We start from the raw sequence: 16,675 nt of genomic DNA on the forward strand, positions 1-16,675 counted from the left end.
AAAGAAGGACTTGGAAGCTGCCTGAAGAGACTGGGCAGCCTGGCTGCTGCAAGAACTGGGGACAAGATGAAGGGAGGTGTACTTGAGGTAGATCAGGGAACAGAGAAGCAGAAGAGGAATTATTGATGGTGTGAAGCTCTGGATGCATCAGGTCTTGATAAAAATCAGATTTAAAAAAAAAATAATTGAAATCCACCAGTTTATCATCTTTTTCTACTGTTCTCATCCCTTATTCACTTTCAGTTGTGGCCAAGAATGAACTGTAAAACACCAGCAAACCTCATCTGTCACAGCCTGAAGATAGTGCCTAAGAACTTTATCATGCTTCCTCTCTCCCCCATGCAACCTGTCTTATTTCCAGGGGGCTTCTACCTCAGAATCTCCTCTGCTTTTACCTGCACATTTTTTCATAAAAAGAGAGGAAGGATCCTCCAGTACCAAGAATCAGCCCATCCAAACAGCCCATCACAGCAGCTGGAAGGGGATCCAGGCTATGGGTGGCATGGCTGGAGGAAGTGTTTGGTAACAAAATATTACCAGGATCAAGAAGCCCCACAGAAGGAGTTCCACTCACATTCTGAGTCCAGGTGCCCACCATATCTGCATTCTGACTCCATGGTGCAACAGGATCTGGGCAAGTACCAGGATCTCCATGTCCAGTGGAACTACAAGGAACTGTGGATTGGAGCTGTGGCTAAGGTGGCTATTTCACAGACAAACTTCTCACCCTTGACTTCCTTAATATTCAGTGGAAAGGAATAGGCAATTTTGGGGATTGATTTCATCTTATTCTACAGCTGATATTTGAAAAGTCAGTTGAAAAAAATGTACCCTAGAGGTATGTGTTGACTATGGCTGGTATGAACTGATGCATTATAAACCACTTTGTGCACTGGAGTTTTGTGTTGGCCTTATCTTCTCTGAATTTAGTAATAGGGTCAGGCAACTCCTGTATGAGGCTCCTTCCACTTCCATGAGGAGATAAAGGGTATGCTTCACGTGCTCATGAAAGTTCATGTTCAGTGTGACCCGTGGCTAACATATTTTAGAAGAATAAGGATTTCTCTCCTAAAAGTCTGCACGGTTTAATGGCCATGGCTACACACACCTCTTGTTCTGCTTTCTTTCTCCTCTGCTGTATTTCGGGATCATGATCATAAATTCAGCTGCTGGTCTCTGCCATCTAAGGCTCAGCTTTTCTTTGCCACAAAGAATAACTAAGCTGCATCAGGCAAAGACCTCGAGACAAGCACGTGCACTGTAATTTGCGAATGAACAAAGACTGCAAACCCCCAAGCCCCACATCCCATTATCTTTCTAATGGAAATGCATGAAGAATTTAACCTGCAGTAAAGAATAATACAATATATCTATAGAGAACAGATTTTGATTAAATTTTTTTACCCTAGAGTCCAACTGCTGCATATATGACCAAAGATATTCTATATTGGCTCCAAAAGGGTGCACGTGAAGAAATGTGGATATGATACCTGTATTAAAAACAAATGGACACAAAGCATTGAAATTACCTCAGACAAAATAGCATTATAATAAGAAAAACAATTCCAAATAGTCTCTTCTTGCAGGTTTTTCGGTGTGAATTATGATTCTTATTTTTCTTACACAACCCAATAAACATAGCATAATGGCACATTTTTAATACAGTCATAATAACACAGTAAACACAATAGCTCATCTTCAGGAATGACAGCAGTTAGCAAGTAAGTGACCAAGATAATATACTGATGAATAAAGGAATTTCTAAACGAAGACTTGCTGGAAGCATTTCAACTACCAATTTTATGCTTGATTTACCAATATAAAATTGTAGATATTGTAATGTTAAAATTATTGCTTTTTTCCCCTTCACTGGAAGTTCTGTTGTGAAAACGTTTCATATAATTGTGTCAGGAACCTTACTCCCTCAGATTTTTCTAGCATTTATGCTGATGCTGGTTATGAAAAGTGTTTCATCCATATTACCCCTAACTGCTGCTGAAGAAAACACAAATCCTTCATGACATGTTTACTTATTTACTTCCTCTTAAAAGAGAGCCAGTTCTGTCTGTCTTTATTCTTGTTTAAAGGATCATTGTAAAATGGGTGGAAATAGAAGTGGCTTAGGAAGAGTCAGGATCTATGTCTAGAGATGTTTTTTCCTGCACTGAAAATCAAGTGACAGTATAATAACGATGATCAGAGAAAACAAGATTTGGGGCATCAGAAGTGCTATTAAAAGCACTACCCAATTTCTTCTCTTCTAAACAAACAGTGCAAATAGAAAATGGCATGTGTGCTGATTACTGTTTGGGCAGAGATGAACCCTAAGTATCACAGCAAATATTTTCAACTGTTTGGAAGGGCTTCTTAGCTGAACCACCCTAGGGGAAGTTCCTTATATTTAAAGCATAAACACCAGGATTAAAAATGCTTACAAACTACCAAAATGGGTCACTGTATCTTGTATACTGCAGGCCATCCTGCTTTCTTGATGCTGAATAAATTAAGATAATCTTGGATTTCATTTTTTCCCAAATACTGTCTGTGGTTGAGAACGATAAGTAGCATTTAACTCCTTTTAGAGTGGCTTTGCAAAGAACACCTTTCCTCCTCCCTGCTTCTTGCAAGTTTACAAACTTCTGATCCTGCAGAGGGAGGGGTGTGCATTTAATTTTATACCACAAGTCCTAGGAGCAGTTGCTGCCTTTGTGCTCTGCGTGACTGTGAGCACCCACACAAGAGCTCTTGAAGCAAAAGCCAAGACCATCACACTTGAATGGGTTGACTGGAAAACCAATTTATATTCCGAGCATGCTTTACCAGTGGCATTGCATATGTTACATATGTTTCCAAGGCTTTTCAGAGCCCATGTCCAAAACTAGCTCTAACATGTAATATAAAAATTAAAAGTAATTTGATATTGACTTGAGTTCCCTGATAACTGTTTATTAATTTATTTTTTAATGCTCTTTTCCTCTAAGGAAACACTGAATTATGTAAGGTATCGACGATCTTGGTGAATGGATGGAGGCAAGGCCCAATTTTTCCTTGCCACACCTGAACATGTCTCAGAAGAAGATAACATGAAATCCATCTTGAGCAATCGTTTGCCTTTGAACATTAAAGCAAGCCAGGTGTGAAGGTATTATGATCAGACCAGCAGTATCTGGACTGAGACTCCACTGTTTCTCTGAGTGTGCCAGTGGACAGCTGGTGGACAGGACCCACTTTGGGACACTGCCACCTCTTGTTACAGTCAAATAATGAGTGACCTAGAAAAAAAAGTTTGTTATTCTGTTCCTCAAATCTTATCCTTGGTGCCCTTCTCACAGATGTTGTCTTTGAACATATCAGATACTGTCCATTGCAACTGAAATTTCCAAATATTATTATAACAAGCAAAATTTAATCAATTCATACATCTCTCTACATGCCACTGTTCCACATCTCATCAGTCACAGGAAGTTTGTGTGCTAAACCCTTTAAGCACTTAAATACATTCTTCACTTTTCACTGACCTTTCTCACCTGAAAGGTTTGAATCTGTGCCCCAGCAATAAGGCTGCAACCTTCCTGCTACTTAGCAGATGCAAATGAGTTGCAATTAAACAAGGTAAGGTAGTTTGGGAACCATCACCTACTGGGATGCTGCTGATTTTGTGAAAAGACCCAAAGAAAAGAGCCAAAGAAATGAAACCAGGTCTTTCAGGTCAGCAATCCTGTGAATGGCAACCATGTAGGGAGCACTGTGGACTTTGGGCCTTCAGACTCCATGAAACCCACAGAAACTAAATGCAAAAAATTCATGGATATAAATAGGGCATGGTACCCTCCAAGGGTAGCAGGAGCACAGCCAGCATTCCTGTGAGGATAAATGCTACAGTGAGCTGGCCCATTGTCTATAAGCTTTGGCTTTTAGGCACTCTTAAAGAGTTTATTTTAAAGATTTTATTCTAGCTAAAGGACATGACAGTCCTTGTGGTATTCTTCATAAATATTCATACTGCTAATTCTCTCACCTAGTGTCAAAAGCATAAATCTGGCTTGCCTAATACATCCAGTCAACATATTTTTTGTGTGGTAGTTTGCTATTATTATTTCCACCCCCTTCTCCTTCCTCACTGTGTGTAATAATCAGATAACAAGCTATACAATTGTAGTCTGCTCAATCTTGATGTAAATAAAATCTTCATGCATTCATACTACAAGCCTGTATGCAGATCTTGCAGTTCTTTTCATACCTGAAGACTTTTCTTACACTCTGCAGAATTTTTCAGAAAGGAAAAGCTCACCTCTGTTCGAGGATTTCTCTTACTAACAGCCCTTAGGAATATAGAAATATTTATTTATATATTTATTTACTTATTTTTCTTAGCCTAAAGGTGCATGTAAACACACGTACAAAACAAACGTTTGTTAAAAGGCATTTTATTTTCAAAAATCACCTCTGGTGTTATCTTACCTATTAATAGTGCCTCTTTCTCTGATTTTAGACTGGGGCTTCGTTTCTCCGAATTTTTTTCTCTGTCTTGGTTGACCAATGCTACTGTCAATACATTGATTTCCTATAAAGTTTAAAGAACAAAACAGGTGGTCATGTAGATTTCATTTACTTCAATTAAACCTGTCTGCTTCATTTCAACTCTATAAAAAAAGATCATTACTGTAATTCACATCTAAAGACAAGTCAATGATAAATAATTGATTTGTTTGCAGAATATTAAGACACTTTTTTGAAGTACCTTTATGCCAAGAGCTGCCAAGAAGAGAATTTTTGCTTGTGGAGTAAGTAATAACTCTGTTGCTAGTGCTTCTTTATTAGAAGGGCTTGAAAGATGTTCCATAAAGAGTGGGGATGGTCAGAAAAGTCACATTTTCTAGCTATTAAAGCTGTAAACAAAGACTGCCTCTAGGGAACATGGATGGAAAGGTTCAGCTACAGGTATATGAGGAAGTTCAGCAGTCACTAGCAATGTTTCTAGCTACTAGAGCACAATCCTCTAACTCATTACACCCTTCAGCTGGTGCCTGGCATGGTGTAAGCCCCTGCCCCAAACAATTCCCAGGCACACCTGGAGGATCAACATATATCAGGAACCATTCCTAAGAGGTGGCTTGCACTTGGTTTGAGTACTGAGAGACGCCTTAAGGACAAACAGGTCAAAGCTCCTGCTTTGAGCTTCTTTTTTCTGCACCCAGGTGGCCTGAACCATCCAAATCTCAGCCAAGCCATCAAAGTAGATGCTCCATGAAAAGTACCCAGGCAGCTGTGCAACACAGAGTGCTCTTCTCCTGGGTATATGTGAAGTAAGCAAATAATTTCAGAGGCATGTAAGTGGCCTCAAAGTACATTGCACAATACACAAGCATATACATGGGGGCTGTTGCCATGGAGCAACTGAAATGCCACAACCCATTCCTTGGCAAGGCAATGACCCAAGCTGCTGCATCTGCTCTGCAAAATGCTCAGCAGTTCCATTCAAAACCTCAGAGGCACAGAGCATGGGGCTGGAGATATGGTGGTCTGAGGTGGAACTGGGCAGAATGATGCTCCTGTTCTGGTTGGAAAAGTCAAGGTAAGCAGCTAGAAGTTGCATGGGACTAGGGAGCCTTAAATGCAACCAGACCTGTATTATTTGGTGCAATGATGTGTCCCATCTAGAACATGAACTCAAGCTGATGCCTTGCTCCAAATATATTGCAAACTATTTTTGACAATAAAAGAGAGACACTGTTTTTGGGTTGCTCTAGGGCATTTCTGAAGGTGTGAATAATCCATGCAAAAACTTGAAAAGGTGTCAGGTGTGCCTCCCTATTGATGAGTGAAGGTTTCAGAATCTGTGAGATGGGTAAAAAGAGTCAGGCACTTCCTCGTTCTTGATTAAAAATAATAATAAAATACAAAATAATAATAAAGCCTAACCAAACAAAAAGTGATGTACTCTGTGCTCTTTTTAGGCTGGCTCTAAGGATCAGCTGCCTCATGGCTTTGATGCATCATGGGTACAAATGTTCCTTGCACTGTGAAGGGCAACGAGTTGCTGTGCATCAGCTAAGAAACTGCATGTGCATTTGAGTGACACAGATGCATATTTACATCCTTAGCCCTCAGCTACAGGGGGCTCTGGCAGACCACAGTAAAGGAGAAGTGAGATGCCTTGAGTCACCTGTGGTTTGCTGCAGTTTTTGTGGCCAGCTGAGGCATAACTCCTGGCCAGGCATCTCTGTGTAGCTGGGTACATGTCAGCTAGTCAGCCTTCACTGCCTTTTTAGTCAGTAGAAATGAAATAACTTTTTAGTCATGTATTTTAGTGATTAACTTCAGGTAGCAATGACTTGAGAGGCACCTTTAGAGGTGCCTATTTTATGTTCCTCATTAGCTGCAAAGGAAAACAGATATGGCAGAGATTTAGACACCTACAGGTAGGAAGGAGTCTGCAGCTCAAGAGCTGCAGTGAATTTCTCTTGAAATAATTGTGTGGCAGAGCACTCAGGCAGCTACATCCCTGACACTCCTGTAGTGTCAAAAAGCACAAGGCACATGACAGCAGCAGGAGTATGCTCCACGTTGTCCACTACTGTTGATTCCCCTCCTGACAGTGCCAAAGGCTGATGCAAGTTCTCACCTGCTGCTGGCCATGACATCCAGGAACAGTGAAAAAAACTCAGAGAGGAAACAGAAATAAGAGAAGGGTTCATATGAATTTCTCCACAAGGGCAGCAATGACAGAGGGGGTTACAGCTCAGAAGGATGGAAATGGATGACAGATTTCATGATGCCACAGCAGAAGAGCAGAGCAGCATATGCCACCAGAACTTGTATAGGTTAAGATGTAACTTCTGACTCCATCAGAGATAGAAAAGCAGTCTAAAAATAACAATTCCTGAGAGGAGAAGGTGGAAGCAGAGAGAGACGTGTATTTGATAAAACCAACCCCAAATACAACACACAAGTAGTTTCAGATGGGATTAGAAGTTTTGTCAAGCAGTGATGCAGAGAAAGAAACTATATTCCCATTGGGAGACATGAACAGATGGATTCTCATTTAATGCCTAGATTTCAGCCTGTGCAGAACATTCTGTATGATTTATAGGACAGTGTAAATGGATGCTAAAGGAAGTCACATTAAGTCTTCCTAACTGTGTGTTGGTACAGAGGATAAAAGAGGAAAAAATTGGTTATGGGGGATCCTGAGGAAACTGAGAGAAGCAAAGACAGCAAATGGCTGGATTTTAGAAGAAGGCTGCAGTTTTCTGAAAGTTTAAAAAGGGGAGGTTTCTGCCCTTCAGAACTGCCCTCCTCACAGAATATGATAAATTGGACAACTCTGATGTATTCAGCTGGCAAAATAAGCTTGCAGAGGCCACAGAAAAAAACCCAGGCTGTGCACGGTCCCATAAAGGATTCAGTAGAAATGCTGCTAGGCACTAAAAGTGATTTGAGAGAAATATGCATAATTGTGTCTAAAAATGAGTGTGAAATTCACCCAGAAACCAGCCTAATTATAGTGTAAGTGAAAACCTTAAGTATCTGACTGCACACTGCAGATACAAATCTAGTAACTATGAAGCCTCTAAGACAAATCCTCACACAGTTAATTCATACATTTTTAGATGCACTGCTTACTCCAACCCACAGAAACAAGACTTATAAGAGTACAAAGGTGACTGAGACAGTAACTAATTGGAAACAAACAGGTCACCTCTCAAACATGAGAACAAGCTACTGATCACCAGGTGCCTGAGGAAAAGTAGTTAATATATATTATACTACAGTGTTTCCTTTCTCTCCTGGAAATCATCCTTTATTTGGTAAATTGTATTTTCTGAGGCCCTAAGCAGTCTTCAGCATGTTTCCTTAGAAAAGGAATATTTTGCTACCATCTGTCATTTACTACATTAGAAGATAAGAACACAGCTGAACATGTGCAAACCCAGTGCTTATTAGAAGCAACATGACCTTGCAAGCACTAAATACAGTATGTGGAAGGCTTAATCCAGGTTAAATCACACCTGGAGATCATTAGGGACCTCACCCTATTCATTATTCAAAAAATATGTCAGGTACTGGAGTACACAGAGGCCTGATTTGATGATGACAGCTCCAAAGCTGCTCAGCATGAATGCAACCCTTCTGAATGATGCTCTCACCATTGCCAGATTGGATCTTTTCACTGCAGATGACACTTTCATGTACCAGCAGATGATGAAAAGACATTAATTTCCTTGTGGACTTGACAAACCTTCTGATGCTGCAGACACCCCTTTGGACCAGGCTTTTGATTTGGGGCTCCCTGCTTTGAACCAGGGAAAAACAGACAGAGTCTTTCTGGAAATTTGCTGCATAAAAAAGGATGGGAAACAATAATTTTCTCACAATGATCATTTCCACAGGCAAACCTCTGACACTACGGCTGACACGGAGCTGATGGCTGTGAAGAGTTGTACAAGGCAGTTTTCGTACATTTTCCATATCCTGGACATAAGGTGGGACAGAATCATAGAATCATAGAATTGGCTGGGTTGGAAGGGACCTCAGAGATCATCAAGTCCAACCCTTGATCCACTACCGCTGCAGTTACCAGACCATGGCACTGAGTGCCACATCCAGTCTCTTTTTAAATGTCTCCAGGGATGGAGAATCCACCACTTCCCTGGGCAGCCCATTCCAATGCCTGATCACCCTCTCAGTAAAGAAATTCTTTCTAATATCCAACCTAAACCTCTCCCAGCACAACTTAAGACCGTGCCCTCTTGTCTTGCTGAGAGTTGCCTGGGAAAAGAACTTGTGTTTATCTCTCTCTCTCTCATGTACCTTGGCTTTTTTTTGGAAGCCAAGTGATTTGGCAAGTGATTGCTTCAAAAGGTGCTTGGTCTCTTTGTCTATTATGGCCCAGCACAGAGAAGCTGGGTCCCACACTGTAGACACAGCAAATGAAAACATGACTCCTGAGAGCTGCGTGTGCCAGAGAGAGAGAGAAACAGAAGTCCTGAAGAGTAGAAATGATGTGGTGACTTTCTACAGAGCAGGAACTGAGAGAACAAAAGGCCCCAGCTCTTTACTCCAGGGGACCAGGAGATCAGAAAGCTCCAGGTCTTTAGGTTGGATGACTTGGGTCTTTGTTGGTTTCTTTCCCCCCCTGTGGGAAAGGGTAATATGAAACAAAAAGTTCTCAATCCAGACATCAGTCATCCTCTACAGACCAGTCTTGCACCAGTGCAAAAAAATGCAGACAGAATATTAAATGTCTCCTGTTGTCTGGGGCTTCTTTCTTTAGGAGAAATGCTTCTCTTAAGACTAAAAAGTTCTGTGCTTCTGAACACATATGCTAGCCAGCATCCCTAAAAATGGAGGAGTCAGGACTTGCCATTCCCCATAAGCACTGACTGGGAGGACCTGAAGAGCAGCTGCCCCACCTGGAACATACTCCTGCCAGGTGCAGCTCTGCATCACCTCTTGGTCAGGACTCTGCTTGAAAGGCAGAATTTGGGATTTAATGAATATGACATTGAAGACAGATGGAGTTGTATCAGATGCAAAGACAAACATCCAAAGAGCTGAAATACTCTCTCTGCTATCTGGGTAATCCAAATATTTGATAATTACCTTTAAATCCAAGGGGAATGATGGCTGCTTGCATATTGTCCTCAAAGATCTCATTCCCTTTGTTGTACTATATGGGTTTTTGCAGAACTGTGTAGTGTGGAGGTAAAAAATAATATTGTGCCTTCTGAAAGACCCAATTAAAAAGAGAAATCCTACCAGACTCTGGAAGAGTTTGTAGGATACGATGGCATTTGTACTGCACATACGAAGGCAATGGTCTGAGGCATTAAAACACCAGCAGAAAAAGGAAAGAGTGGATGTTGGACACAGCAGGCATGTGATAGAGTAATTGCTGAATGTTGTTAGATGTAAGGGATACACCACTCATCAGTCAGGGGATTTATGAGAAAAAATGAGTAGGAAGAGAAAAAAAAATCTCTATATGGAACACAAGCAAAAATCTTGCAGGCTGTTAACAGCAGGCCAGAGAGATGCTGTAAGATTGAAAAGAAATGGTAATTTTATGATTTTAACAGAAGAATCATGTGATAACAAATCTGCAGTCCTTAAGCTGTTGAAAGGCATGTGTCTATCTGCTCTGAATCCACAGAATCTGGGCTTAGACTCCAGATGTGCTTGCTCAAACTGCTTCCTGATGGTCAGGCAGGTTTAATGATCCTGCTGCAAAACGTGTAGAGGTTGGCCTTCAACATGAAGGCTGAAGGTTTTAGTTTATTTTCATTTACCTGGGGGTCTCAAAGTCTGGCATAGTTGTGTTTGTTTCACTTGTCTTTCTTTCAAAGGACTTCAGACCCACAGCTGAAAATTTAATCTTGCCTAATTCAATTTCCAATCAAGTGAATGGAAGCCTTGCAATGGTTTCGATGCACAGCAAGTCAGGCATCTTAAATTCACAGGGACATGCAAGGTTTAGGTACAGGCCAACTTCTGACAGCTTGACATGGTTGTCAGCTGAGAATGGGGTACTGTCCTTCTCTATGTTCTTATCCATAGTAAATACAAAATCAATCAGTCCAAGTTGAACTAAATTACAGGGAAAGAGTTTATTTTAATTTAAGTTAAATCAAATTTCCTTGTGAATGTGGCAATGTGTAAGTCAGGGATTGGGACTCAGGTGACCAACAGAATGGCAAAATCCTGTGGGTGAGCTTGGGAGGTCTTGAGTCCAACCTCGAGTTAAAGCTGTGGGGTCTGAGCACATGGCTGTGCAACAAGGAGTCCCAGGGATGGATAAGCTTCAGCAGCTTCTCTGCAACATCCCTGACCTGTGCCCTGATCAAACAACCCATGGGATCTGTCATCAACAGATGAAGGCCTCCATCTCCTTCAGAGAGGATTTTCCAACAGCATCACTTGCCATTTCCTCCTGATACTTGTGATTAAAGTCTAATCTCCACCAGCACCAAGGACTGAGGTACCATCATAGATGGGGAAAGCCCCATTAGAAAAAGAGTCCCCTGTGCCAGCTCCTCCCAGGGCTGTCACAGGGCAGCCCCAGAGGGCAAGTATGACACCAGTCAGTGGACGTGCTCTCTGGATCATCTTATGGACTGATAGGGGCACTGCCTCCAGGGTGATGGGATTTGTTAGAGGGGAAGAGCATCTTGGGACTGTACATTATTTAGTTGAGGATCTTTTGCAGGGAAACAAAATGCAGGAAAAAGGAGGGATCATGGTGGCTTGGGAAGGGGATAAAAGGAACTGTTTGAATGTAAAGAGGTTGGGGTTCACTACACTTGCCCTGATCAGTACAATACACTCATTAAGCTCCATTTCTACCTCATTTCCTGGGTGAGGGACTCTGTTCTGTGTGCAGGGGTCTGTGTCAGGGCTCTGACCACCAGGGGTTAGAGGGCTGTGTGTCTGGGGTGCTGCACTTAGAGAGAGCAGAGTGTGTGCCCAGGATGCTCTGTGACCACTGGGAAGCATCAAGCCAGACCAGGCACCCAGCAGCATCATGTGCCTGGGAGCCAAATACTGAGGTAGCCAGAGGCGTGGGATAGATCCAGGAGAGGCCAGAGAGACTGCACACTGCATGCAGGGATCAAGGCATCCAAGCCAGAAACTGGGGACACTGGGAGATCTGGGTAATGACTGAAAGATCTCTGTGTGTGTGTGTGCATGAGGCAGGGACCAGAGCTGAAGGGAGGGATCCACATTGTATGTATGTATGTGTAAGTCTGCATATATATTTCCTACTAATGGATCTTTATCCTGATCAGCCAGAAAGAGGAGCAAGATGAGGCCACCAGCACTGTTTGTGTTTATGAATGCTGAGTTTGTGATGATCTGTGTGGCTGGCCATGTGGGTGTGTATGCATCTGATCCACGTTTTTGTGCACATGCTTGTGGGGAACATGTGCTCAGCATCACTGCAGTTTGATCATATGGAGATGTGACCATCTTGCCTCTGTCAGGCTGCAGGATTCAGCAGCTCCTGACAGCAGCCATGTTTGGTTTGAACCAAATGGCTTCAGTATTTCCTCTAATGGAGCTTCCTCCCCATCATGGGCTGCTCTGGCACAGTGTTATGTTCACAGAATCACAGAATTGTCATAGTTTGAAAAGACCTCTAAGATCACAGTATTCAACTGTAAACACCCCCACCTTCAAATAAATTAAATTAAAAAAAAACCATATATCTGTATCAACATGCCCACTAGAGCATGTTCTGAAGTGTCTCATCTACCCAGTTTTTAAATACTTCCAGGAATGGTGACTCCACCACCTCCAGCCTGTTCTAGCACCTGATTACTCCCTCAGAAAAGAAATTCTTCCTGATATGTAGTCTAACCCCCACACCCCCCGATGCAACTTCAGGCCTTTGTCTCTTGTTCTATCATCATTTACAACCCCCACCTCCCTACAACCTCCTTTCAGGTAGCTGTAAAGAGCAACAAGGTCTCCCCTCAGCCTCCTCATCTCCAAACTAAATTTTCCCAGTTCCCTCAGCTTCTCCTGGTAGGACTTGTTCTCCTATCTTGTGATGTGTAGTGTGGAAATTTGGTTGAGTGTCTGAACTCTGAAAGTAACTCAAAGTTCTCCATCAGCATCACGTGTGTCACACAACTCTGCTATCAGCACGTCCTCTCACAGTGACTGTTCCTGACTCTCTGTTGACTACTTCTCTAAAAATACTCTAATGACTAGAAAATTGCTCATGATCTTTGATTAATTTAATTCTTTTGTTGCTGCAGATGAATTGATCTTGTGCTACCAAAATTAACTACTTCCTAGAAATATTATAGTTTTCACAGTCCTGGTTCCTTACAGTCTAAGAGCTGATTTCAGTGAAATGGCTGACATGAAGTTAGGTGGTCTTGGTAGAAAGATTTGTTGGGCTTTTCTAAGTGCACTGAGATAACTCAGTTTAAAGCAGCAAATTGCAGTGTTGCAACATGGTAAAAAAAAAAAAAAAAAAGGAATAAGGCATCCAACTATCTGCCCCAAACCAGAGGTCTCTCAAGCAGCCTGTTCTAATTTTAGAGTTAGCACCAGGTTAAACATTCAGTATAAAACCCCCTTGTTTTTCAGTTGGTTATTTTTTTACCCAGGATCTCAGAGGATCCTTCTCCTTCCACTGTCTACCTAGTGATGCAGAAGAATATATTTGCCATATGCTACACTGCTGGTGAATGTGACTGGTCTATCATTACAAATTACACAGGCCAGGTGTCACCTTTTCATGTAGATCAGGCCTAAACTTAACTTACCTTGTGCTATGCAAGAAACCAGTGTTGGTTTTGTCAGCCAGAGCACACTGTAATTGCTTTTAAAGTAATATAGAAAATATAGAAATATTTTTATAGAAATATTTTTTTTAAAAGTACATTCATTCAGAATTTACTGTCACTGTAAATTTAGGGGTGTGCTGGTATTAACAATTAAACAGCTGACAATGGGTTAAAAATTATCTAGCATTAAAGTTATAGTAACAATAAAGAAAATTTAAAACAGCAAATATAAGACCTTGCAAACGAAGGACTTGAAATACACCTCTATGTATCTGAGATTAGTTTGTCTGATTTATCCTACATGATAGAAGTGTTTTCAGGAGTGAAGATTAATTGTATTATGGTGCTCTTGACATACGTCTTTTTCAATCCATTTACCAGAGAGATGCTTTTAACTTTTTCATTACAAAGCTTTTACTATTATAACTTTCACCTGCTGAGTTTAGGAAACTAGCAATAATCTGAAAATGTTTTTCTCACTGAAAACTATCTCTTTATATTGTTCTCATTGTATATGAGCACATCTATTTTATGGGACTGTACACGTGCAACATACAGATGACTAACACGAAAGTTACTTCATTCTTATTTTTAGAAGTATCATCAGGTTGCTCAATTTTCTAAAGCTGGATTTATGTGCAGGTTCCTGATGACTTAACACAGATGTTTTATGTGATGTGGAGGTGGTTGTTTTGCAAGGGAAAAGGTAATTGTCATTTTGGACACTTGGTGTTAGGGAATTGCAGCAAATCAATGCCTGGATAAACGAAGGCATCACCTGCCCACCAGCTCTGCTACAGTCATTCTAGGAGGGGATACTTTGTGTTTACTTGAGACTGAGAACTTGTGAAAGTCCTTTCAAATAGTCTTTAGGAGAGATACTGGTCCAACAATCTCTTTGAGAATGATGCACTTCTAAAATAAAGGGGAAAAAACCCCTGCAATGTGTTTCCCTTCTGGGATGTGTAGAAATGTTTTGAAAATGTATTTGTTGAAATAAAGGGAAGTGATAGGGAGTTAAAACCAACCTAAACTGTTTTATGAGAGTGAATGGTTTTGAGCAAGTATTTGTATTTCTATTATATTTACTTTAGGTATTTGAAAACACAGGGCCAACCCCTTTTTTTCACAGGCATCTCTACATCTGAATACATGAAAATTACTTGAAACAGACATCTTGGAGCTCTCATTCCTTTGGATTGGCTCTTGATTAGGACAACAAACTCCTCTTCCAAGAAGAGTGTCTCCTGGAATTGTTGACCTTATATTCTCCTTTCTATTCCTTTTTGCTCTCTGTTCCTTTGAAGGACTTCAGCAGCATGGAGGGAGCATGAATGTGGTGTACACCCCCCCCAGGACTGCATTAGTAGGCTTGTGGCTGGAGCAGAGGTGCCCATCATCCTTCAGGTGCTTGCGGGGGAGCCTGAGTGCTCTGACAAAGCCATCTGCCTCCCACACTGTGTGGGTTAAGCACACAGCTGCATATGTATAAGGCAGGATGTTATTCCTCACTAGAAACGATGGGATGACTCTTTATACAGTATAAAATACTTGGGGAAAATGCCTCGGGATGAGAGGCTGCACAGAGTGATCAGATATTATTAAAATGTCAGGTAGCTCTGGGCATTGAAGAACTGTCTCCCTGTGGAACTCATATGAAATCCAAAGACAAAAAACTTTTGTGATTTGCCGAGTGGGTGGCTGAATGGGTTTTATCCTTGCATCTCTTCTCCTCCCTCAGATGGCAAGAACTGAGTCCAATCAAAAGCCAGGTTATGATGCCACTCTGTCACGTTTAATTAGGGACAAGGAAGTGGTGATTTCTCACTGCACATTCACAAAGGGGTCTTTTTTAGATCCACAGCCCAGATCTGCATCAGGTGGTACACGACATGTCAGAATATACCTCAGTCTCTGTAGCCACTTGCCTCTCATCATGGTTAGATCATGGCTGAAAATGCAGAGCAGGGATTCATCCAGCAGAGAGATGTGCACCATGCTAATGAAACTATTGCTGTCCTCTAATATGGAAAAGCAGGGCTGGGGAAATGAATGGGAGAACTCAGTGGGTCTTGATCTATCAGTGTGTAAGAACTTCCAAAGGTTGAGCAGGCTCTTTGATAACATGGTCCTAACCATCCAGTTAAACTCCTATTATTTTTCAGGCCTCATGGTACTGGACTCATGAGGTGGTCATTGCTCATGCCTGCCATGGTAAGTAGGAAAGCTGCTGATCTGCAGACAGTCACAGCTGTTTGAATTTGTCATACTCCATGTGCCTTAAACTGAAGGAAATGAGAAGAAATGAGTGATGGGAGGGCTACAAATAAATGCCTGGAATGGAAAAGGCAGAGAGTAAAAAGAGGCACGGCCACTCCTCACCCCCTGGGACAGAAGGCTCTGATTCAAAGACAGAAAATGGGTCTCTGTAATTCCTGGGGGCTTCACACCTCTCTGCAGCCAGAGTGCAGGGTCCTTGCACCTTCTGCTACCAACATATCACACCCAGGATGAGAAATCCAGCCCCACATCTCTCCCCCCTGCAAGAGTTATTCTCAGCCCTGCACTGCATAATTACTCTTGCTTGTTCTCTTTAAATAATTAACTGCAGGTGTTAAATGCATTAGGAGACTGAGTCCAATCTTGCAATGGGAAGCAGGTGCAACAGAGTGGTTTGAGAGGGCAGGCAGCCTCTGCTCTTCTCAGGAAATGTACCTTTGAGCCTTCTCAGGTGGATGACAGAAGCAAACCCCAAGCTCTGGCCTGCCCTGCAAGGGGCTTAACCCTTGAGTTCTCAGGCACAGAAAGGCTGCCAGTACCCTCTCCCTACCCTCAAACACACCCAACTATCAGCACCTCACTTTTTGGGGCACCCAAGCACTCCTGTGTGCTCCAGAGATGACTGCTGTGAAGCCAGAGGAGCTCAGTCTAGATACCCCCTGACTCACACCAGGTTTTTTTTCCTCATAAGTCTGTGTTTTGGGAAAAGCAAGCCTTGTCTAAGGGCTCTTTTCTTCTAACCTGGCTGGATGTCAGGCAGTCACACAGCACAGAGGTGCCCCATCTAACTCACACACACACTGCCATGGGATGTTCACAGCAGGTACCTTTGGGTGCTTCCATTACAGGTTTGCAGAGAACTGGTTTGTACAAGAACTTCCATTACAGGTTTGTACAAGAACTGAACTCTGATGAGTGTGATGGAGTTGCAGACTTCTCCAACAATTAGAGAGGGGTTTAGATTTTTAAATCGTTGCTTGGTTTGTCACAAAAATGAGCCTCATTTAAGAGCTGTCTTTACTTGTCTTCGGTAAACATCATCAGTGACTAACTATAGTATGTAAAAAGAGCAGACTAGGGTGTAGTTAGGAATA

General features: G+C 41.9%; 1 protein-coding gene across 1 annotated transcript in view; it reads right to left on the bottom strand.

Moving 5' to 3' along the window:
* The window catches only part of ENOX1 (ecto-NOX disulfide-thiol exchanger 1), a 141,166-nt gene that overhangs the window by 2,720 nt on the left and 121,771 nt on the right, over positions 1-16,675 (bottom strand). Inside the window, exons 11-12 of the mRNA XM_030456302.1 lie at positions 4,462-4,564; positions 1,405-1,490 (exon numbers count right to left, since the gene is read on the bottom strand). Of these exons, the coding sequence (XP_030312162.1) occupies positions 1,405-1,490; positions 4,462-4,564 (189 nt within the window). The remainder of the gene's footprint in view (positions 1-1,404; positions 1,491-4,461; positions 4,565-16,675) is intronic.

This window comes from Calypte anna, chromosome 1 (genome assembly GCF_003957555.1).
Source record: "Calypte anna isolate BGI_N300 chromosome 1, bCalAnn1_v1.p, whole genome shotgun sequence".
Lineage (NCBI taxonomy): Eukaryota > Metazoa > Chordata > Aves > Apodiformes > Trochilidae > Calypte > Calypte anna.